General features: G+C 41.0%; 1 protein-coding gene across 1 annotated transcript in view; it reads left to right on the top strand.

The window, feature by feature from the left end:
- sh3pxd2b (SH3 and PX domains 2B) overlaps positions 1-25899 on the top strand; it is a 182888-nt gene that overhangs the window by 77968 nt on the left and 79021 nt on the right. Inside the window, 1 exon segment of the mRNA XM_034178006.1 lies at positions 13121-13197. Coding sequence (XP_034033897.1) covers positions 13121-13197 — 77 coding nt within the window.

Here is a 25899-nt window from a genome sequence, read left to right as displayed (position 1 = left end):
TCAACATTTTCTTTGCACACTGGCATGCAGCCTCGTACAGTTTGCATCAGTTTAGACTGAGTTTTGGACTTTTGTGTTTATTTGTTGCATCATATCATATTGAGTTAGTAAATGCAACTCCTCCTAAACTGGATATGGATTTAATTCAAAGTTCACACAGTGGAAGCTCACCATATGAAGATGTGCATGAAGAAACTAATTCTAGCCCAGTGTCTTCAAGGGGAGATATTTGGACTGTTGTTGTTGTTTTGTTAATTTCTTTGTTTTTAAATGCATAATATTTGTCAATTACAGTACACGTATAAACAGTTGAGCTCTTAAATCCAGACAGTGACCAGTTTGTTCATTTGAATGTTTCATTAAAAATCATCAGGGATGTTCTTGATTAAAAATAGGCCAAAGATCCATTATACAAACAATGGGCATTCCCCGGCAATGTATGGGCCAACCAACTCAATCTCACAGCAGGTTGTGATAGCATCACAAATCACAGAATGTAGTATTTTTCATGATGGTATCATGGTCTAATCTTGTAGTGATATCACAAAATAATAGATCATGAACGGGGTGTTTTCATAAAATCTACTGTATTTCATGATGATATCATGATCTTATTGCAGTGGTGTCCAAAGTAGTCCAGAAAGGGCCAAGAGGGTGCAGGTTTTCTTTGTAACCACTGACCCCAGCAGGTGATTTCACAGATGAACTCATCCCATCTGCTCAAAGTGATATTAATCAGTGAAATCACCTGCTGGAGTCAGTGGCTGCAAAGAAAACCTGCACCCTCTTGGCCCTTTCTTGATCACTGTCTTATAGCATGAGGCTGGGCTGGAGCTAACAAGGCATGCATCTCCAGTCTGTATGCCTGTTGCAAATAATGAATGATAATGATATTTGTGTATATTATATTGTATATATCGTCCCATCTTGTGTATGGCTGATGCTGAGACCCTGATTCATGCATTTGTCTCTTCTAGACTGGACTACTGCAATGTTCTATTTTATGGTTTACCACCGTCCAGCATTAGGGCTGTCCAATTGGTTCAAATTGCTGCCGCCAGAGTTTTGACAGGAAGCAGAAAGTTCGACCACATTACACCCATTTCGGCATCTCTTCACTGGCTTCCTGTCCCAGTGAGATCAGATTTTAAGGTTCTGCTACTAACCTATAAAATTCTTCACGGACTGGCACCTCCCTACTTAGCTGACCTACTTAACCTCTTAAACCCTAGTCTCCCCAAATTTGGGGACTTGTGTTGGGAAGGTGTCGTAGCACGGACCCACAACAGGGGGCGCAAATGAACGGACAATGAGTAAGCCAAAAGGTAACAATTTACTGTTGTGACAAAACACAACTAAATGTACAGAAATTGCAAAGTCAATGAACACCAGGTGACGTGTGGGCAGGCTCGAAGATAGAAGACCCCGAGAGAGAGAGACCGCGTCCCACACGGCCTCCACCACCAACGGTCTGAAGAACACCGGAGCCGCCAAGTCCCGAATCCCCAGGTGACCTCTGTCTTCGGCTGTCGACCCTGGTACTGCTGGCAGAAAGCAGAAAAAAGATGAATGAGTGTAACTCCTTACACTCAGTGGTCTACAGTTTGTGCACAGTAGGAGGAGAACCTCCACCTCCGAATCACACACTCGTGCAGCTCCTAGTGTGTCCACTTATCTTGTAGCGCGGTTGTCGTCGTCACGCTCCACGCCACTTCCCAGATAAGGGTGAACACCACAGGATACCAGCTGCAACAGAAATTCAGAATCCTACACAACGTGTTAATCAGCAGAGAAGTGTACCTCACGGTAGTCGATTTCTCGGCGAGGAGGTGGAGTCCCGATCCGGCTTTTAAGATGGTGATGATGATGATGAACGAGTGACAGCTGGTGCAGGGGATGGATGACAGCTGTCACTTCCTCAGGGTCCGGCGCCCTCTCGTGCTTGGAGCCCGCACTCCAAGCAGGGCGCCCTCTGGTGGTGGTGGGCCAGCAGTACCTCCTCTTCAGCGGCCCACATAACAACTTGCCCTGTTTTGGAACATTTGAACACTCATAACTAACCAATGCTGACACCAACATACACTTATTATACATCAAAATGTCAAGCGAAGTCTCCTCTACAAAAGGATCCACTTCAATCACATATCAACTAACCACAGCTGAAATGGCAAGCAAATAAAGACATTAATCAGAATTGTTTTTTTTGGGGGGGGGAGGGAACCCTTATTTACTCCTACCAAGTATTACATTTACTTTCAATTTTTTTGCATCCACAACATCCCCTTGGACCTGTCTTTTAGCTGATCCAAACTTTTGCATTTTTGACCTTGTACAAGCTGAGAAATAAATCATAATGTATGGGTATGTGAGTTTGGTGAAATAGGCTCTAGGGCTTAAGGGGTTAAACCCTACGTACCGGCCCGGGCTCTGCATTCTCAGGGTGTTGGACTACTTTGTGTCCCTAGGGTGAATCAAAAGTCCGTGAGTGTAATTTCCTGTATTGTCTATTATGTCAGTAGCATGGCCCAAGCAGAGGGTCACCTCTTTAAGTCTGGTCTGCTTGAGGTTTCTTCCTCAAATCATGAGAGGGACTTTTTCCTTACCACTGTCGCCTCTGTGCTTGCTCTAGGGGTTGGTAAGGTTAGACCTTACTTGTGTGAAGCGCCTTGAGGAAACTTTGTGATTTGGCGCTATATAAATGAAAATAAATTGAAATTGAAAATATATTATTCTTTTAACAGTGGTACATTACCTGTTTTCAGGAGTACCATGCATGTACTATACAATTACCAGCTGCATAAGAAGAAATAAAAAATATATTTCCATCACAGTGAATTACAAAAATATATTGGGTGGACAAAAATGATAAAATACATTCAACTAACACAACTATTCCACAGGACACCCTTCTATTACGATAAATTAATTAACTTTGTTTGCGTGTCCTCACTCGGTGATGGAACACAACAGCCTCTCATTCTGAAAGTTGCATTATTATGTCATTTTTCTTGTTGTAATACTTTGCTGTGCATATCATCACATTAACAGTTCTTGTGGCCTTGAGGGCACTCGGACAGACGTGCTCTTCGCCAAGGATGACGCCTTCCCACGCAAGCGGCAATCTCCAGTGTTGAAAAATGAAGCCAACTTGGAAGTGCTAAAACCTGCAGTTCATTGAGTGACCACTCGAGGCTGGTGCCAAAAGTGAGTCACCCCTTATATAGGTCCAGGTTACAATAAAAACAAAACTAGCAAAAATCAAACAATCCAAAAAATGATTTTGGATGCCCTGTATGTTGGTTACCCTGTTCAAGACAACTGTAGAGATGTTGAATTTTTATATAACACTTCCACTTAAGCTGTTTTAAGACATAAAGTAATGAATAATTGGGGGTGTGGTTGCTTTGATTGACAGCTGTTGTGTTCGGCTGAGGGCTCCACGAGCACAGGCAACAAGCACTGACTGCTTGATTGTGCTTTCAGAACCTTCTACAAGTATCTGAGATGATATTGGCGACTCTGCTGTGAATAGTAATAAATGAGAATACTTATATTGATGCTTATATTTTTATTTGCATAATCACAGATGTGTCAGAACTGCAGATTCTGCTTGATTTTCTTCAAATGAAATGGATGAAAATGCCAAAAAAAAAAAAAAAACACTCTGTTTTGTAATGTCAAAGAAATGACGAGCAGAAACAACCTTCCTCTATCCAAACTCTTATCTGGATCCATTCTGACATTTAAAGTGTCCGCCCTTGTTACTTGCACCATCCCTGAACCAAATTTCATAAACAGTGGCTTACCTCATTTTGAGAAATTGTTGTAAATGTCACAATGATACAAAGACAAAAATGTGGCTATGCCCTATTATTCAGATTTTCCTCTCCTCCAAGTCTGATGAAAATCAGTTCAGCACTTTTTGAGTGATCCTACAAACACTCAAACTGTCTGAAAAGCATCACCACCTGTGGTAAGGAAAAGTCCACCCAGCTCACTGACTGACACTGAATGCTCGAGAGGTGGGACAGTCAAACCTGGAGAATTGATGCTAAGACTTGGCGTGTACACCCCTCCTTCGGTGAGGCCTTATGCCTGGTAGTTGCAGCTGCTGCTTTTGTCCTCTTCAGAGTTAATTAGATGCTGAGTCTAATCTTAGTCAGCAAATGATCTCAGAACGCAGTCATCACAAAGCAAACATTGTTTCATGTTAGTTGCACCTTCACATGGCCTTATAGTCCTGTGGAGCGGCATAACACAACATCATCCTCTGTTTCCACCTGACTCAGCCTCACCAGGAACAAAAAGTTGTTTAATACTCCACGACCTCTGGTGCTGAAAAATTTAACAAACATGGAAGTGCCAAATGTTATTTCTTTTTTTATTCATTTTCATTTATATAGCGCCAAATCACAACAGAGTTGCCTCAAGGTGCTTCACACAAGTAAGGTCTAACCTTACTAACCCCCAGAGCAACAGTGGCAAGGAAAAACTCCCTCTGAGGAAGAAACCTAAAGCAGACCTGACTCAAAGAGGTGACCCTCTGCTTGGGCCATGCTATAGACACAAATTACAGAACAATTCACAGAACAAATATACAAGAAATGCTGCTGGCGCACAGGACAGGAGGGTTTTCAGCACAAATACCACACCCATCTTTGGATGAAGCTGCACCTTAAACAGAGACAGAAAAACAGGTATCAGAAAGATGAGAAATACAGTATAATTTGCCAGCATTAAACAACAAGAAAAATAGGATACTAAGGTGATCGCCGGCCACTAGCCCTAAGCTTAACTAAAAGATCCAGAATGTAGGTAAAGTTTAGGCCGCAGCACGCTCCATTTCCTAATAAAACGAATTAAAAGAGCAAAAAGCACAGAACTATACTATGCCAGTATGCTAGCCATACGAAAGAGAAAATAAGAAAATAAGTGCATCTTAAGTCTGGACTTGAAAGTCTCTACAGAATCTGACTGTTTTATTGATGCAGGTAGATCATTCCACAGAACAGGGGCATAAGAGACAGCTCTATGACCCGCAGACTTCTTTTTCACCCTAGGGACACAAAGTAGTCCTGCACCCTGAGAACGCAAAGGCCGGGCCTGTACATAAGGTTTAATTAAGCCAGATAAGTAGGGATGTGCCAGTCCATGAACAATTTTATAAACAAGTAGCAGAACCTTAAAATCTGATCTCACTGGGACAGGAAGCCAGTGAAGAGATGCCAAAATGGGTGTTATGTGATTTAACTTTCTGCTTCGTATCAAATGTCTGTCTTTTTGAACCAGTTGGAGAGCCCTAATGCTAGACTGCGGTAAACCAGAAAATAGAACATTGCAGTAGTCCAATCTAGAAGAGATAAACGCATGGATCAGGGTCTTAGCATCAGCCATAGACAAGATGGGATGAATCTTCGCTATATTTCGCAGGTGTAAGAAAGCAGTCCTAGTAATATTTCTAATGTGGAGGTCAAAGGACAATGTAGGATCAAAAATTACCCCAAGGTTCCTCACTTTGTCAGTGTGATGTATGACACACGAGCCTAGGCTAAGCGTTAACTGGTCAAATTGATGCCGATGTCTCACTGGACCAAGAACCATCATTTCAGACTTATCAGAGTTTAGAAGTTGGAAGTTTCTAGACATCCAACTTCTCACTGATGCAAGGCAATCTTCTAAGGATTTTATGTGAATGAGATTACCAGCAGGTATCGGCATGTATAACTGATTATCATCAGCATTGCAGTGAAAGGTAATTCCAAAACACTGAAATATGTGCCCAAGGGGTGCTATATAAAAATTCTTGAAAGGATAGTTGTAAAACAGCTAACTGATCATCTGCAGAGGAATGGTCTATTTGAAGAGTTTCAGTCAGGTTTTAGAATTCATCATAGTACAGAAACAGCATTAGTGAAGGTTACAAATGATCTTCTTATGGCCTCAGACAGTGGACTCATCTCTGTGCTTGTTCTGTTAGACCTCAGTGCTGCTTTTGATACTGTTGACCATAAAATTTTATTACAGAGATTAGAGCATGCCATAGGTATTAAAGGCACTGCGCTGCGGTGGTTTGAATCATATTTATCTAATAGATTACAATTTGTTCATGTAAATGGGGAATCTTCTTCACAGACTAAGGTTAATTATGGAGTTCCACAAGGTTCTGTGCTAGGACCAATTTTATTCACTTTATACATGCTTCCCTTAGGCAGTATTATTAGACGGCATTGCTTAAATTTTCATTGTTACGCAGATGATACCCAGCTTTATCTATCCATGAAGCCAGAGGACACACACCAATTAGCTAAACTGCAGGATTGTCTTACAGACATAAAGACATGGATGACCTCTAATTTCCTGCTTTTAAACTCAGATAAAACTGAAGTTATTGTACTTGGCCCCACAAATCTTAGAAACATGGTGTCTAACCAGATCCTTACTCTGGATGGCATTACCCTGACCTCTAGTAATACTGTGAGAAATCTTGGAGTCATTTTTGATCAGGATATGTCATTCAAAGCGCATATTAAACAAATATGTAGGACTGCTTTTTTGCATTTACGCAATATCTCTAAAATTAGAAAGGTCTTGTCTCAGAGTGATGCTGAAAAACTAATTCATGCATTTATTTCCTCTAGGCTGGACTATTGTAATTCATTATTATCAGGTTGTCCTAAAAGTTCCCTGAAAAGACTTCAGTTAATTCAAAATGCTGCAGCTAGAGTACTAACGGGGACTAGAAGGAGAGAGCATATCTCACCCATATTGGCCTCTCTTCATTGGCTTCCTGTTAATTCTAGAATAGAATTTAAAATTCTTCTTCTTACTTATAAGGCTTTGAATAATCAGGTCCCATCTTATCTTAGGGACCTCATAGTACCATATCACCCCAATAGAGCGCTTCGCTCTCAGACTGCAGGCTTACTTGTAGTTCCTAGGGTTTGTAAGAGTAGAATGGGAGGCAGAGCCTTCAGCTTTCAGGCTCCTCTCCTGTGGAACCAGCTCCCAATTCAGATCAGGGAGACAGACACCCTCTCTACTTTTAAGATTAGGCTTAAAACGTTCCTTTTTGCTAAAGCTTATATTTAGGGCTGGATCAGGTGACCCTGAACCATCCCTTAGTTATGCTGCTATAGACTTAGACTGCTGGGGGGTTCCCATGATGCACTGAGTGTTTCTTTCTCTTTTTGCTCTGTATGCACCACTCTGCATTTAATCATTAGTGATTGATCTCTGCTCCCCTCCACAGCATGTCTTTTTCCTGGTTCTCTCCCTCAGCCCCAACCAGTCCCAGCAGAAGACTGCCCCTTCCTGAGCCTGGTTCTGCTGGAGGTTTCTTCCTTTAAAAGGGAGTTTTTCCTTCCCACTGTCACCAAGTGCTTTCTCACAGGGGGTCGTTTTGACCTTTGGGGTTTTTACGTAATTATTGTATGGCCTTGCCTTACAATATAAAGCGCCTTGGGGCAACTGTTTGTTGTGATTTGGCACTATATAAATAAAATTGATTGATTGATTGATATAAAGGGAGAAAAGCAGGGGGCCTAAGACGGACCCCTGTGGAACCCCAAATTTCATGTCACTAAGGTTAGAGGTAGTGTTACTGTACGAGGTCTGTTAGAAAAGTATCGGACCTTTTAATTTTTTGCAAGAACCATATGGATTTGAATCACGTGTGATTGCATCAGCCAAGCTTGAACCTTCGTGCGCATGTGTGAGTTTTTTCACGCCTGTCGGTTGCGTCATTCGCCTGTGAGCAGGCTTTGTGTGAGCAGTGGTCCACCCCTCTCGTCGGATTTTTATTGCAAATAAATGTCTGAACGATTTGGAGCTTTGCTGCATCAAATTTTTCCAGAAACTGTGAGAGACGTCCAGGTGGACACCATTTGGAAAATTCAGATGGCTTTCAGCGAGGATTTTATGGGGATTACACAGATTAAGGAGTGCTCCAGCCAGTTTAAAGACCGCCCACAGCGTCTGAGAGCGCGCCGCACTCCGAGCGCCGATCGACAGGCTGACACCCTGCTGAAACAACCAGATCATTTCCAATGTGAAGGCTTTGTTGATCCGGGACATCGTCTGACTTCCACAAAAAAAGGCAGAAGGCATGGACATCAGCACTTTTTCGGCACATTCCACTGTTACAGGAGTTTTTTCATGGAAAGAGAAGTGGAGGGATGCGCCACCATGCCACCATGCGGCACAAAACCACCTCCGTGTTGGTCTCACAGGACGTTTTTCAGATGGCTCAGACGGCTTTCAGTGGCATTTCAGTCATGTGACTATACAAGAAATTGTGCATGAGCTGGACATGCCCCAACATGTCCTGTGAGGCTTCATCACGGTGTTGCTTTGCGCCATGTGGCTCCGTCCCGATGCCCAAATTCCTCCGCTCCTCTTTCCATGACAAAAACTCCTGTAACAGTGGAATGTGCCATTCATTTCTAAACTGGACACTGTGTTGATCCGGGACGTCGTCTGACTAGCACAGAAATTGCGGAAGATGTGGACATCAGCACTTTTTCGGCACGTAGAGACAGACGTGCAGAGGAATTCCGCACGTTGGGACGTTTCCACTGATGATCCACTGTATCAAATGCAGCACTGAGTTCTAACAGCACCAGAACTGTAGTGGGGTCCAAATCCATTGCAAGCAGAAGATCATTCACCACTTTAGTGAGAGTTGTCTCTGTGGAATTATATTTTCTGAAAGCAGACTGAAGTGGCTCAAAGAGATTATTCTCAGTAAGATAGTCCACGAGTTGCCATGACACCACTTTTTCCAGAATTTTAGAGCAAAATGATAGATTTGATATCTGCTGATAGTTTTTCAATACACTAGGGTCAAGATTAGGTTTCTTAAGTAATGGTTTAATTACTGCAGATTTGAAACATTTAGGAACAGATCCAGAAGTAAAAGAAAAATTAATCATTTCCAGCACAGTTGGCCCAAGAGTGGGCCACAGGTCCTTAAACAGTTTTGTTGGTATAGGATCAAATAAACAGGTTATGCTTTTTGTTGACGTTATGAGTTTTGTCAGCATGCCAAGAGAGATACTCTCAAATTCTGTAAATCTCGGTAATACCTCAGTAATGGCGCCCACCTCAATAGCAGGGTGGGTTAGGGCATGCTGGAATATGTTTATGCTAAGATATCAGGCAGTCAAGCTTCGAGTTCAGTCTTAGTTGAGGAGTTGATGCATCACTATATATATATATACGAGGTCTATTAGATAAGAAACCGACACTTTTATTTTTTGTGTGATTACACCAATCATGCTTGAACCCTCGTGCGCATGCGAGAGTTTTTTCACTCGTGTCGGTGACGTCATTTCCCTGTGGGCAGGCCTTGAGTGAGATGTGGTCCAGCCCTCTCGGCTGAATTCCTTTGTTTCACACGCTGCTCGAGACGGCGCGCGTTACTTTATCAAAATTTTTTCTGGACCTGTGAGGAATATCCGAGTGGACACTATTCGAGAAATTAAGCTGGTTTTCGGTGAAAAGTTTAACGGCTGATGAGAGATTATGGGGTGTTTCTGTCGCTGGAAGGACTTTCCACGGAGCGGGACGTCGTGCAGCGCTTCCAGGAGCCGTCGTCGGCCTGTTTCGACCTGAAAACATCCTAATTTAAGGCTTAATTCACCTAGGACATCATGAGAGAACAGACAAGATTCAGAAGAGGCCGGCATGAGGACTTTATGCGGACATTCCACTGTTTAAGGACATTTTGTAATGAAAGACGTGCGCGCAAATTTGCCGAGTCGTTTCCGTGACGACTCGGCGAATCTGTGTGCGCCGCGACAGGAAAAACACCTCCGTGTTGAAAACCATTTGTAAAATTCAGGCGGCTTTTGATGGCTTTCAACAAGTGAGTAACTGAGAAATTGTTTAACAGCTTGGGCATGTTCCAACTTGCCCGTTAAGGTTTCCAACGGAGGTGTTTTTCCTGTCGCGACCCCCCACGGTCGGGTCCGGCCCGACATGCGACTCTGCCCGCACGTTCTTTCATTACAAAATGTCCGTTAACAATGGAATGTCCGAATAAACTCCTCATGCCGACTTCTTCTGAAAGTTCTCTGTTCTCTGACGACTTACTGGGTCAACAGAGCCTGAAATGTGGAAGTTTTCAACTTGAAACAGCGAGACGCTGCTGCCTCGAAGCGCAGATCGCCGTCAGGCACCGTGGGCCGTCCTTACGGCGACACTACCAGACCAAAATCTCTCATCAGCCGTTAAAATTTTTACCGAAAACCAGCTGAATTTATCGAATGGTGTCCACTCAGTTATGCCTTACAGTTTTGAAAAAATTTTGATCAAACAAAGCAGCAGTCTCTGAGCCATTCCTAAACAATGAAAAAATCGAGGAGCGGGTTGGCCACTCCTCACTCAAAGACTGCCCACAGGCGAATGACGTAACCGACAGGCGTGAAAAACTCTCGCATGCTCACGAGGGTTCAAGCATGTCTGATGTAATCACACGTGATTCAAATCCATATGGTTTTTGAAAAAAATAATAAGGTCAGATACTTTTCTAATAGACCTCGTATACCGAATTAAATATTCGTTCCATTGAAAGAATGTAAAAACATTCATTATTTGTTTTATATAATGGCTAAAATAGATCCTTATATTTGATATTTTATTAATTTATAAACAACAGAAAAGGGACTTACATTTTTGTGTTCCTCTGTAACGTGTAGTCCAGTGATGCTGTGTACTGACTTCGGACTTCCATAAAAAAAGACTTTGTGTAGTTCCTCAGTCCAGCCAAAAATCACATCAGTGTTTCATGTGAACAGGTCTTCATGCATCCAGACGGCTTACAGCGGAGTGGATTTTGTGTGTATGTGTGTATGTTGCAAGGAGCATCAGTTAGCTCAATAAAATTGTGTCGTTGTCCCCTGCGCACCCAGACATACGCAACCGGTTTGGTCATCTGTGTACATCCTCAGTGCAGCGAAAAAAAAATCATGTCAGAAATGAGTTCAGCTTTTCTTCTCTCTTCCTGCTAACAGCCCCCAGACATCGCAGTGGATTTGTTGTGTTTGTGTGTGTGTGTGTGTGTGTGTGTGTGTGTGTGTGTGTGTGTGTGTGTGTGTGTGTGTGTGTGTGTGTGTGTGAGAAATAGCAACGTCAATTAGCTCAATGAAATTGTGCCTCGGGAGAGTCGTCGTCCTCGGCGTGCGCATACACGCAACCTGGTCGGTGCTTGTGCGTGCGTGTACTACCAAAAAAAGACTGTGTACGTCCTCAGTGCAGCAAAAAAAAAAATCATATCAGAAATGACTCCAGCTTTTCTTTCTCCCTGCTAACAGCCTCCAGACAGCACAGTGGATTTGTTCTGTGTGTGTGTGCGCGAACGTGTTGTGTGTGCGTGCGATCGCGTACACGATCACGTGTGTGCGTGCACGAGGACGTGTGCGTGTGTGTGTGCAGAGTGCAATGGTACCAAACGTATGGAACCAAATTGGCACTCTAAATGGAACCAAGCCGCATTCTAAATGCAATGCAACACAAATGCATGAATTAATCCATGTCATGTGACATACAAAGCACCAATCAAGTGACAAGGATCCACTCAGCCGTTATATAATACAGCATAATGTGTGGTTAGTTGTACTAAAGCCAGTGTTTGTTATTTCCAGTATTTCTGTTGAGTGAAATTTTAGCATTATTTAATTTGTATATTAGCACTGTTAGCACTAATTAGTATGTTGAGAACTTGGTGATCTTATCTCCATGGTTACTGAGGTGATATGCATATCCTGACCCAAGCCACTCATTGTGAAACCACCTCCCAGTCTTAAAAAAAAGAAGAAAATTTTAAAGAAAGTACCTGTAACAAAATTAGACTTTTAGCTTTGACTTGTTTGGTAACTTTGAGATGGGAAGGGGTGTGCTCTGGCTTCATTCGTCCTCCAAGGTCACACCGGTTTTGACCACACTCCAGCTCTATACCTATTTAGGGATTGGCCAATTCTTTGGCAGTGTTTTTTTTCATGACCAAGATGGCAACATTTGAGGCCCTACCATTTGAGCTTCAAACCTGCACTTCAGAAAAGCTTTGGGTGATGTCACAGAGGTCTGTGTTTCATATCATTTGTCACTACACATTTCCCCTAAACTCAGCCCTGCCCAATTCTTGGCTCCACGTCAGTCACTTTCATTCCCTGTCCCCCAACACGCTCTTTTCATTGACTCTAGCCATGGGCTGCCGTGCATACAGAGTGGACAGTGTTGAGTCACTGCTTCTCTCCTGACCCCAGACAGCTCTGGAAAACCACCAAGAAAGCTTTTTGTTTGAAGAGTGACAAGGGAAGGGTAGGAAGATTGATGGGGAAAGAGTGGAAGAAGGAGATGTAGGCGTGGGGGGGGGGGGGGGGGGGGTGTTTGACTTTCAAATCTCTTTAGCTTTGAGCGCTGTCCAAAAAGTGTCCCCTTTTGACTTCTCCAGCAAGTCCTTGGCCGTACCTTAAGGGATTTGAAATGTCTTATTCCATTCTTCAACTTGTTCATCTTCATTTTAACCTCCTCTCTAATGTACTCCTGTACTTTTCACCTCCAAATGAATATGGTGAGACGTGAGACTTGCCATACCATAAACTCGCTTTCATTTCTCGACAGTGTACACACACATCTTAGTCAACACACACAAGAATGGAGTGGTAATCCAGTATAATCATACTGTTTAATGATGAATCTATTTTATGCATTTTGTGTGTTATATGTCATCTGCACTGAAAAATGCAATAATATAGATTAAATTTATAGAAACTCAATTAGTGTTAATAGGGCACATGGTTGTTTTTAAACTCCTGGGCAACTATCCTGTTGACTCCAATAGATACATTTTCTAAACTAATTTTTCAATAAAGTATTTTATGTAAATAAATCATGCATTAAAGATTGGTAGAACACCCGGAGGTTGGCTTACAAACAATGTTTTAATATGAATATTGTTGTCAAGAAATGAACTTATCCTTTAAACACTCCATATTACAGTTAAGTTTTTTTTTTTTGGTCTGTCTTTGACAGAATCTTCTCACCAAGTTTTGATTTAGAGTTTGGTTCATGAATGAAAGCATAACTTTATTTCTAACTTTCCCGTGCTCCTGTGTTTCAGGAAAGATTCTGTTCAGGAGGAGCCACATTCGAGATGTGGCGATGAAACGGCTAAGGCCCATCAATGAATACTGCAGGGTAAGTATGGATTAGTAGAAGTAGAGCTACTACAACCCCTGACAAAAATTATGGAATCACCGGCCTCTGAGGATGTTCATTCAGTTGTTTAATTTTGTAGAAAAAAGCAGATCACAGACATGACACAAAACTAAAGTAATTTCAAATGGCAACTTTCTGGCTTTAAGAAACACTATAAGAAATCAAGAAAAAAAGATTGTGGCAGTCAGTAACGGTTACTTTTTTAGACCAAGCAGAGGAAAAAAATATGGAATCACTCAATTCTGAGGAAACAATTATGGAATCACCCTGTAAATTTTCATCCCCAAAACTAACACCTGCATCATATCAGATCTGCTCGTTAGTCTGCATCTAAAAAGGAGTGAACACACCTTGGAGAGCTGTTGCACCAAGTGGACTGACATGAATCATGGCTCCAACACGAGAGATGTCAATTGAAACAAAGGAGAGGATTATCAAACTCTTAAAAGAGAGTAAATCATCACGCAATGTTGCAAAAGATGTTGGTTATTCACAGTCAGCTGTGTCTAAACTCTGGACCAAATACAAACAACATGGGAAGGTTGTTAAAGGCAAACATACTGGTAGACCAAGGAAGACATCAAAGCGTCAAGACAGAAAACTTAAAACAATATGTCTCAAAAATCGAAAAATGCACAACAAAAGAAATGAGGAACGAATGGGAGGAAACTGGAGTCAACGTCTGTGACCGAACTGTAAGAAACCGCCTAAAGGAAATGGGATTTACATACAGAAAAGCTAAACGAAAGCCATCATTAACACCTAAACAGAAAAAAACAAGGTTACAATGGGCTAAGGAAAAGCATTCGTGGACTGTGGATGACTGGATGAAAGTCATATTCAGTGATGAATCTCGAATCTGCATTGGGCAAGGTGATGATGCTGGAACTTTTGTTTGGTGCCGTTCCAATGAGATTTATAATGATGACTGCCTGAAGAGAACATGTAAATTTCCACAGTCATTGATGATATGGGGCTGCATGTCAGGTAAAGGCACTGGGGAGATGGCTGTCATTACATCATCAATAAATGCACAAGTTTACGTTGATATTTTGGACAATTGAAAGGATGTTTGGGGATGTTTCAAGATGATAATGCATCTTGCCATAGAGCAAAAACTGCGAAAACATTCCTTGTAAAAAGACACATAGGGTCAATGTCATGGCATAGGGTCAATGTCAACGAGTAGATCTGATTTGATGCAGGTGTTAGTTTGGGGGATGAAAATTTACAGGGTGATTCCATAATTTTTTCCTCAGAATTGAGTGATTCCATATTTTTTTCCTCTGCTTGGTCTAAAAAAAAATATGGAATCACTCAATTCTGAGGAATAAATTATGGAATCATCCTGTAAATTTCCATCCCCCAAACTAAAACCTGCATCAAATCAGATCTGCTCGTTGACATTGACCCTATGCCATGACATTGATCCTATGTGTCTTTTTGCAAGGAACGTTTTCACAGTTTTTGCTCTATGGCAAGATGCATTATCATCTTGAAAAATGATTTCATCATCCCCAAACATCCTTTCAATTGTCCAAAATATCAACGTAAACTTGTGCATTTATTGATGATGTAATGACAGCCATCTCCCCAGTGCCTTTACCTGACATGCAGCCCCATATCATCAATGACTGTGGAAATTTAGATGTTCTCTTCAGGCAATCATCTTTATAAATCTCATTGGAACAGCACCAAACAAAAGTTCCAGCATTATCACCTTGCCCAATGCAGATTTGAGATTCATCACTGAATATCACTTTCATCCAGTCATCCACAGTCCACGATTGCTTTTCCTTAGCCCATTGTAACCTTGTTTATTCTGTTTAGGTGTTAATGATGGCTTTCGTTTAGCTTTTCTGTATGTAAATCCCATTTCCTTTAGGCGGTTTCTTACATTTCAGTCATAGACGTTGACTCCAGTTTCCTCCCATTCGTTCCTCATTTGTTCCTCATTATTGCCTGATTTCATTGATTTATTAATTACACTGTGGTGATCATAGATCAGGAGAGCACCACTGACCAGTGAGCAATACAAACATGTCATCTGCGTACAGCTTTTTAAAGTAACATGACTGGGCAAATACTCTGCACGTATTGTTTTCACTTAGCAGTAAAATTGAAAATATATTTTTCATGCCCAACCTGTGTGTACTGACATTCTGTGTTGTGCTGAGGAACCATCCCATGGGATTTTGGAAGAAAGTGGCAGTATGTGAAATTTCTTTGATACTTCCTGTTTATCAGATTTGTCAGAATTTGTCAAAACTAGCCATTGTTTACACCTGTTACAGTGCATCTGGAAAGTATTCACAGCGCTTCACGTTTTCCACATTTTGTTATGTTAAAGCCTTATTCCAAAATGAAGGAAATTCATTTTTCCTCAAACTTCTACGCACAATGCCCCATAATGACAGTGTGAAAAAAAGTTGGTTTTTTTTAGATGTTTGCGAGATGAGCACCGTGTGAAGCCACACATCTGGCTCTCTCCATCTCCTCCTCCTTTCTGCGCCACTCCATGGCACAGAGCCAAATAAGCATGTAATCACAAAGTTCTTCTGCTGTGGATTTTGAGGAGCAAAGTGGAGCGATCTGAATTGTTCAGCAGCTGATTGATGAATATGGGGGTGTGTGTGGCGACAATTCACCTCATTCACACCGTGACAGAACTTAACGGTGTGATAGTGCGCAACAGCGTGCAACAACGCGGAACATTATTCTTGACTGTGCATAATGGTTCCTGATAATTCTCCAACAACACGTGCCATTAATCGTAATGCGTGGTAACAGGTTGCAGCAGTTCCTGAGGACACCTGATGCCTCTGCCCCGAATCATCACATTCGTGATCAGCAGCCAAAAATGTATACTTCGTGGCATTCGTGACTTGCCGTTGTTATGTGTAAGTGCAGCTTTACTTTTTTCTATTTTAAATAAATTTGCAAAAAAAATCATGTTGTCATTATGGGGTGTTATGAGTAGAATTTTGAGGGAAAAATGAATTCATTCCATTGTAGAATAAGGCTGTAACATAAAATTTGGAAAAAGTGAAGCACTGTGAATACTTCCTATACTTTTGGGATGCACTGTTAACAATACATTTGGCAAATGCACACAGAAATGTGCACAAATTTTCAAGGTCGTCCCCATTAACACTAAACTCATCACTACCCTGCAAAATTTGCATGCACACATATTTTAAGATTACGTTGTTCAAGGAACAGCTGTATGAGTAATACTGCCCTTGCTGTTGGTGCATGTAAAAGTGTATAGATGGCAGGATAATACCCCCATAGTTTGTCTTTGTGACTGTGGGCATCCACCCTGCTGTGGTGTTACAAAAGCTCCCGATGCTCTGTAGGTGACGCTGACCTTACTGGAAAGGGTGACGAATGAAATGACAGTTTCACTCCAGGGATCAGTTGATTTATTAACAGAGAGTTGTGTTCATATCTGTCATTTTGATGTGTCTCTGCTTGAATAATATGAAGAAACAGTATTGTAAGATATTTTGAACAACAATAATAACATTTATCATCTGATGCTTTTATATCCCTGTTAATCCTTTAATATTCAGAATGATTGAGAATCTGAATGGAAATGTGGCATTTCAACTGACTGGAATGAAATGGGTGGATTTGACCAGAGATCTGGTTAGATGGACAAGGGTATTCAAACCTTTATTAATCTGTTAATAAGGCGCTAATAGCGCCTGTTAGCCAGCTAAAAAGCCAATCGGTTCTCCACAGCACATGTTCACTTCTTGCGTAATGGCATAGTTACGGCAGTGTACTTCAAGGCCTTTTCTGATGCACGGACACCCAACATGTCTTCAGAGCCTTTCCTTGAAGGGAAGAGGAATGTGACAACAGATATTTGTAAAGGATTTTTAAATAATCTTGAATATTTGAAAATAGCACCATTCTTAAAAATTGGTAAACCATAGATAATAGTTTCACGTTAGCCATTAGTGCAGATTTTAAAAATCTGTCGACCCAGAGAGATTGCTCTTGTAGTAGTCAGGTTTGCTGTTTTTTTCATTTAACATTTTGTTACATTACCAAACCTGTACATTTTTGGAATCATTGGAGAGTAAGGAATCTGAAAAACAGTGTTGTCATTTGTTATTTCCTGGATATTTGAACTTATGTCCCTTTAATAGCACTGGACTCCTGACACATGATGCAGTCTGTCCCTTGACTTGTTGTCATCAGGTTACTTATCCATCACGAGTTACATAGCCGGCGCCACGAGGGGGCGTTTGGGGGCGACGCCCCCTCAAATCATCAACCTCGCCCCCTCTGATGTTAGAGTTATCAAAAAAATAAAAAAGAAAGATAAAGAAATACTGGAAAATATAGCAAAATATTAGTTATTCAATAATATCACGTATTTAACAAATAAACCAAATTAATTAACTAAAGTAATTAATTTTAAAACAAACGGATATGGCGTGTGTCTGTGTTCAAGGGATTTGATAGGTTGAGGGTTGCGCTTGTCAGTGCGCCAGGGTGCATTTCCAACACGTCGTGACGTCAGACGCGTCGCTTCGGAAGCGGCAAGGTGGCAGAGATTGCTACATCACACTCTGGCTGTTTCCACATCTTGAATTTGTGTCACCTGAACCACAAAAAAACCTTTAAAAAACAGCAGTACAACGATTCTCCCATCACCCTGCTGGGAGAAGCTTTTTTCAGCTACTTTTCGGAGTGACGCCGACCGAGGGAGGTCCGACGACTTGATGGGATATCGATCGAACCGCGACAGCGGGCCGACCCGCACGGAGAAGCCGGCCTTCAGGCATCATCACTGGGCAGAGTGATCCAGGCCGCCGGGGTGATGGCGCAAACCCACTCAGTCCGAAATCTTCCACTTTTTGGATATATGCGAAGTCCCAGTTTGCCCAACGGAGTTTAGTTCTGCAGCTTTACTGAGGTGAGAATAATGTAAAAATAAAATTTGACGTTTACTGAACTGTGAAGGTTTAATGATTGGCTAACGTTAGCATAGCCTTTTAGCACAGTTGATCTGAGTGAACACTTTAATTTGTAAATGGTTCAGTCTTTTTTATTTTTACCAAATAAAGCTACAGCTTTTTTCAGACACCACAAAAGCTCAGCTTTAAATAACTTATTTTTCGGGCGTTTTTTCCACCGGTTGTTTTTGCCATTTTTCCCCCTTTTTTTATGTATAAACTGTTTAGTGTTTCATTATATTTAAAGAAATATTTTTATTTGTCCCAATCAGGAACATTTGCTGTGCAGAAAACCAGACTTCCATTGATGAGCTGAACACCATAAAGTCCAGTCAAAAGAAAACATCTCTGATTTTCAGCAACACCACCAGAGTTCAAAGCTGCAGAAGAGACCTTCATCTGGTCCCGAGAATCCAGCAGAACATCACCTGCTTCTAAATAAAAGGCTCTTTGAACAGCAACTATTTTATTATTTTAAAAAGCTGTTTCATTTTATATTTTAACAATAAATGAACAGATCATTAAAAATGTCCACGAATCAAAGTCAAAAGACATTTGCACAAGTAGAAGCTCTCCACTTATTGTGCTCAAATTCATATTTTAGAAATGACTCTGTCCTGATAACATTAAAGGCAATTACATATTTTGACGAAATTACAAGTTTAAATGACTATAAAAAAAAAATCATCATGAGGTTTATGTCAGAAATCCTACTTTACAATCACACTGCATTGTTAAATTATTTCCTTTTGCATTTATAATAAACATTTGTATTTATTTAGTGTTTGTTTTTCTGGTTGAAATGAGATATAAATAATCTACCAGACTTAAAAAATATACAAGTTTCCATGTTATTTTATTTGTGTAAAAATAAATGTCCGAGGTTCCTTATGTTAAACAAGAAATGATCTAATATGAAATAACAGGTGGTTTTAATTTACAGATGAAAGGTTTCTAAAGAACCATTTATTGATTTATTTAGCTATTTTAATTACAAGTGTTAAAAACTTTTTTTAACAGTAATCAGAAATTTTGAGGTAACAAACAACAACAAAAAAAAACATTTCCAATGATTTTTCTTCAGAAAACTGCTCTCTAAATGAGCAGTCCTGTCACACGTTAATGTTTTGTACAGATCAGTGGTTTCTGCACCAATCAGATTGGTCCAGTCCATTTTGTACAGATCAGTGGTTTCTGCACCAATCAGATTGGTCCAATCCATTTTGTACAGATCAGTGGTTTCTGCCACGAGTCTTCCGTGTTTTGGCCCGACGCGGCGTTCCTATTGGACAACACGAAGGTACGTCACAGCTCAGAGTGTCGAAAGTTGGCGCACCTCATCTCGACAGAACACCGGCTCTGTGGTATGCAGGAGATCACTTGACCGAGGGTCTATATGTTCAAGTAATAATTAAAAAAATATTGTCATCACTCTTTACTCTTACTCAGTCAGTCTCTTACAACGGTGTAGCCTAAATACACGAGCTCTCCAGGAGCGCACCCAATTCATTACGCACGCTCAGAGGTACGTCTCCTCCGGTGCGCACTTTTTTTTTTTGTGGGGGCGACCCCACCCCCTGTGATAAACTCATCGTCCCTTTAATATTTTTTTTCTGGTGCCGGGACTGACGAGTTATGGCCTGAAAATACAGAAGAATTTCTATCATATGTAGAGTATATTCTGCACCACCAAGGAATTATTAATCTAATTACAACTCCAATTCCAATGAAGATGAGACATTGTGTAAAATGTAAATAAAAACAGAATACAATGATTTGCAAATCCTCTTCAACCTATATTCAATTGAATACACCACGAAGACAAGATATTTAATGTTCAAACTGATAAACCTTATTGTTTTTTTGTAAATATTTGCTCATTTTGAAATGGATGCCTGCAATGCGTTTCAAAAAACCTGGGACAGTGGTATGTTTACTGCTGTGTTACATCACCTTTCCTTCTAACAACACTAAGTGTTTGGGAACCGAGGACACTAATTGTTGAATTTTTGTAGGTGAATTCTTTCCCATTCTTGATTGATGTACGACTTCAGTTGGTCAACAGTCCGAGGTCTCCGTCGTAGTTTGCGCTTCATAATGCAACACACATTTTCAATGGGGGTGACAGATCTGGACTGCAGGCAGGCCAGTCAAGTACCTGCACTCTTTTACTACAAAGCCACACTGTTGTAACACATGCAGAATGTGGCTTGGCATTGTCTTGCTGAAATAAGCAGGGACGTCCCTGAAAAAGACATTGCTTGGATGGCAGCATGTGTTGCTCCAAAACTTGGATGTACCTTTCAGCATTGATGGTGCCGTCACAGATGTGTAAGCTGCCCATGCCATGGGCACTAACACACCCCATACCATCATAGATGCTGGCTTTTGAACTTTGCACTGGTAACAGTCTGGATGGTCTTTTTCCTCTTTTGTCCAGAAGACACAATGTCCATGATTTCCAAAAACAATTTGAAATTTGGACTCATCAGACCACAGCACACTTTTCCACTTTGCATCTGTCTATTTCAAATGAGCTCAGGCCGAGAGAAGGTGGTGGCATTTGTGGATGTTGTTGATGTATGGCTTTCGCTTTGCATGGTAGAGTTTTAACTTGCACTTGCAGATGTAGCGATGAACTGTGTTAACTGACTGTAGTTTTCTGAAGTGTTCCTGAGCCCATGCGGTAAAATCCTTCACACAATGATGTCAGTTTTTAATGCAGTGCCACCTGAGGTATCGAAGGTCACGGACATTCAATGTTGGTTTTCGGCCTTGCCGCTTACGTGTAGAAAGTTCTCCAGATTCTCTAAATTTTCTGATTATATTATGGACTGTAGATGATGGAATCCCTAAATTCCTTGCAATTGAATGTTGAGAAACATTGTTCTTAAACTGTTGGAGTATTTTTTCATGCAGTTTTTCACAAAGTGGTGATCCTTGCCCCATCTTTGCTTGTGAAAGGCTGAGACGTTTGGGGATGCTCCTTTTATACCCAGTCGTGAGTGTCCTCAGTTCCCAAATACTTATTGAGCGTTGTTAGAAGGAAAGGTGATGCAACACAGTGGTAAACATACCACTGTCCTAGCTTTTTTGAAATGTGTTGCAGGCATCCATTTCAAAATGAGCAAATATTTGCACAAAACAATAAAGTTTATCAGTTTGAACATTAAATATCTTGTCTTTGTGGTGTAATCAACTGAATATAGATTGAAGAGGATTTGCAAATCATTGTATTCTGATTTTATTTACATTTTACACAATGTCCCAACTTCATTGGAATTGGGGTTGTAGAAGAATGCCTATGAACTAGTTTAGAAAGATACATATTCCTTAAAGATGTGCCAGGTGTTCTCAGAGATCTAGCTATGCCACCAGTGGATTTGTCATCACCAAAAATACCAGTCAAAGAATACATAGCCAAAATAATTTAATAACTTGTTTGTTCTCAAGAACCAAGCAAGTGTTAGCTTTAAAGTAAGATTAGGACAGTACTGCATTTTTGACCCAGAAAAGGAAGTTGCTAAGTTCAAAGAGAAGCATAGCAATATAATTACAGTATATCATTTTATGGCAGCCATTTTGAAAATACAAAATGACTGACGTATATATGTTGTGCAAATGACAACACTGACTGTCGGATTCTCTATGCACAGATGATTCCATAAAGGCTTGCTTATCTACCAAAAAATTGAGCAAAATTACTTTTGTTAACATGGTGAACCTGACTTCAAACAGAACAGTCTGTCTTTGTTGGCCCTGCAGTGTTACAGATTGATACCTCCGTCACACATAGCCGGAATCACACAGAGTGGTGTCGGACTTATGAATCGGCGCACATCCGAAAAGTGTTGGATTTCAGTTCCAAACCATTCTGAGAGCCATTTGCGGAAGTCCACACAGTTGGTCAAAATCGGACAGCGGCGCCGAGTGTGATGCACGTTCAAAACTCTCTGGGTGCGGTCGAGATGGGACACCTATCCGACGACAGTCCGTGTGTTATCTGATGGGCCTCTAACCAGAATTTACATATTCTGATGGGGGAAAAACAGGATCCGAAACGATTTGAGCACATATGAGGGAACCTCGAAATCTGGCACCGCAAAGCCTACCGGTATGACCTGTGCCACGTATAATGATCACAATAACACTTATGAATTATTATCATGTAATAACATGCGGCTATCAAACTGAAAGCTCCATATGCAACTGTGCACACGCCGTCACAAATCTGCACAGGCTGTTGCACAATAGACCTACAGTACAGATATTTGTCCATTCCTTGCCATGGGGGATGTAAATAATGTGAACTATTGTCTCCATCATAACACAGGCAGCTGCTCCTCTCTGTAGTGCGCAGGAACGCGTCATTACACGAGTCAGGCTCAGAGCTGGACAGATCTCACGCTGTAATTAATGATCACCTTCTAACTCTGGAGGAGATATAACATGGAACTGTTGTGTCAGGCAGTGACAGCATTAATAAACATGAATCTCACCTCCAACAGCTGTCCAGGAGTGTTTCACAGCACGAACGTGGACATGAAGCCGGGACAGCTAAAAATCCTCTCTCCCAAAAGAAAAAAATGAATTCCATGTGATAATCCAACCATCGTGGTGTCCAAAGTTGCGTTGTACTCCCAAAACAAGAAAAAGAAAGTTCCCTGTAAAGGCTCCATCTGAGGGACTGCATGGTCCAATGCCAGCAAACTTTGAGCGAAGCTGTCCAGTGGCAGGCGTGCGCACGTGTGCCCCGTGCACGCAATTAGTTGCCCATGCAGTATTATGCACACACACACACACACACACGGCTGAGTGATAATTGCAGCCCCATGCGTGTATACACACGTGAGCTGTGCGCGCATGAAGAACACAGCATTCCTTTCCATCCAGACATTGGGAGATCGGGCAGGCTTCAGCACCTTTTATGGCCATTTGACAGCAGTCTGTGTTGTTCTACATACGCTCTGGATGCGATCTGACAGGCGTGAACGAGGCAGTCTTGCTCTTTGACACTGCAGACCACGCCTCTTTTCCTCCCGACTGCGTCGGATTATGACAATATTTGCCATGTCGGGCATGCTTCTGGCAAATTTTTGCAATGGGTGACTGGGCAGTTAACTACAGAAATCAAAAGAAAAACATCCAGCTCCACTTTGCTAAGCACCGCTGTTAGTACTTCTGTTCCATGAGTGTCACAGCCGTTGCTACTTTCAATGGTCCTGCTATGATCTAGCCATCCTAGAGACTTCTTATTCTCAATACAAAGAAGAAATAATAGACAAACCACAACTCTTAGGGACAGCTCCACAGGAAGACCATTGAAAGCAGTAATGGATGTTACAGCCTCATGGAATTCCCCTATGGCATTTTTTTTTTTTTTTTTTTTTAATAGACTAGTGTGCGTTTGAAATTCTGTCATGCTTTTACTTTTTGAGCTCTTTTTTTCCTCTAGGTTAGATGATCTGAAATTCTTTACAATACTACATTAACAACCAAATTACAGTTTTCAAATCACATTTATTAAAGAATCTTTGAGTAATTTTTAATCAAGATGAACGGAACTGGTCCATATTTAAAACAGAGTAATTTTATCAGCTTTACTTTCCAGACATGTACAGTATCTGTGGTTGTGGTTGGTGGTAACTATTGGTTATTCCCATAATTGTTGTAATGTTTTGGATAAATTGGAAATAAATAAATACATTTTATTCTACATTCAGATTCAGATATGAACATACCAAATTAAAAAAATATATATTTCTTCGTATCCATACCTGCCCAAACCAACTAAACTCAACTAAATCATACGAATCAAGGCTACTGCACATGTGATATGATTATGCTGTCATATAATTTGAACATTATGTTAGTAAGTGTCAGGAAACCTGAAAAGAGTGCAGTATTCCTGCCATGTGTTTAAAATATACTGAAATATGGATATTTGAACATTCCGTCCATGTGATTTAGTGGCGCTGTGCCGATAGCTCTGTGCAGACAGTGCACATGTAGACAGAGTTTCCTGGTGCTGAGCTTGCTCTCATCAGCACATCCACATCCCACTGGCTGTATTACATTTGAAACTTTTGGCTTTGGATCCTCTAAACCATGCACACCTCCTCCCGTGTTTCTGGGAGGGGAATTTGAGAATGTTTTCCAAGGTTGTGCTGACCTCATCCCTTATTCAGCCCTTCTTGTAAAAATCAGCTCTTTTCAGACCAGCATGACTCAAGATGCTATTTTGATCACCTTACCTCCCCTATTTAAAAACCCTTAAATGTTGCTTTGCGGTTGACTTCATACATTAGTATTTATGTGTAATAGGCAGGATGTCCGCTGGGGTTAATGGAATGTACAGATGGTGGTGGCAACATCTTTAACCACTTATGTGGAAAAAAAATAGTGGGAGGAGAAGAATGGAGTCAGCTGTTGGGTCAACAGGTGTGGATTTGGTGGGAATAATTCTGACCTTTTTATAGTAGTGGTGCTTGTACAGTCATAGTTCACGCTATTTGAGTAAAATCTGAAAATGTATTAAAATGTAGTTTTACTGTATCCGTTGTGCACATAGTTTCTTTTTTTAGTACGTTACATTATTATACACACCGAGCATGATCTAGCACACCGGTGCCTCAGTTTTAAGGGTTCCAGTGGACAATGCCCACATTGAGATACTAGCTTTGGAGAGGTGAGGATGGGTGATTGCCAACCAGGACCAAGGACAATGCCATAGTGTTGTGAATGCATCAGTGTGTGGCACCAGCGCATTCTCCCAAACCTGACACCTGACCCGACCTACTCATTCTTGGATGGGAGCGTCAGTTGATGCCGATGTAACTCTCTCTCGACTGTAGACGATGTGGCACAACAGCTTCCAGTTCATGGCAGGTTTGTGCTTTGTGGTTACTGGGTTATGTGTCACCATGCAAACCAACTTTCTCTTAGCTGAGGTCCACAGTTTGTGTCTTTTTCCAGACCTTGGCAAAGTGGCTACAACTGCCAATATTTTGTAATTACATTAAATTTGAACTGATGATCTCAGAAGCTGCAGTTGTTTCGAAATGGCTCCAAGAAACATTTGTGACTTCTGTAAATCTACAATCCTCTTTGTCAGATCTGTACTGAAATCCTTGGTACTTCTCATTGTACTAAAAGCTGGAAAATCGTACAGTGCTGTCAACCAAAACCTTTTTAAGGTAGCACAGAGAAGCTTGGATACAAACTTTATGTACTTTTAATTGATTTGATTTGATTGATTGTTTTGAGGAACACTCCACCTATTAATGTAAAATGTTATGTAATTGGTTTAATAAAAGATATTCTCAAGCCAAGGAGTCCATATAGCTCCACATTTCCTCAACACATGGGCACAGATGGTGCTGTTTGACCTCTGAAGTAATGGTTTTGGTTTCTTTTTACTATTAAAAGTTAGGTGTAGTTTTAGTGGCATCAGCAACACTTTTAACATCATTTCTAGCCGCCTGGAAAGTCCAGTTCCCAGAATGTCTCCATACATATGGCGAATGGTATACAAATAATGAATGTTTATGAGTGCAATGGTAAGAATATTTCATTGTGGCTCCGCCTTGTTGAATGTAATATACCATCTTTCACCAAATGAAATATTCTTTCCATTGCATGAATGAAAAAATATTAATTATTTGTTTTATATAACGCCTAACTATCCTGATGATGTAGTCCGTACCTG

The sequence above is a fragment of the Thalassophryne amazonica genome, chromosome 9 (genome assembly GCF_902500255.1).
Source record: "Thalassophryne amazonica chromosome 9, fThaAma1.1, whole genome shotgun sequence".
NCBI classification, from domain to species: Eukaryota; Metazoa; Chordata; class Actinopteri; order Batrachoidiformes; family Batrachoididae; genus Thalassophryne; species Thalassophryne amazonica.
Note: the sequence above shows the minus strand (reverse complement) of the source record. Positions and strands in the feature narration are given on the sequence as shown.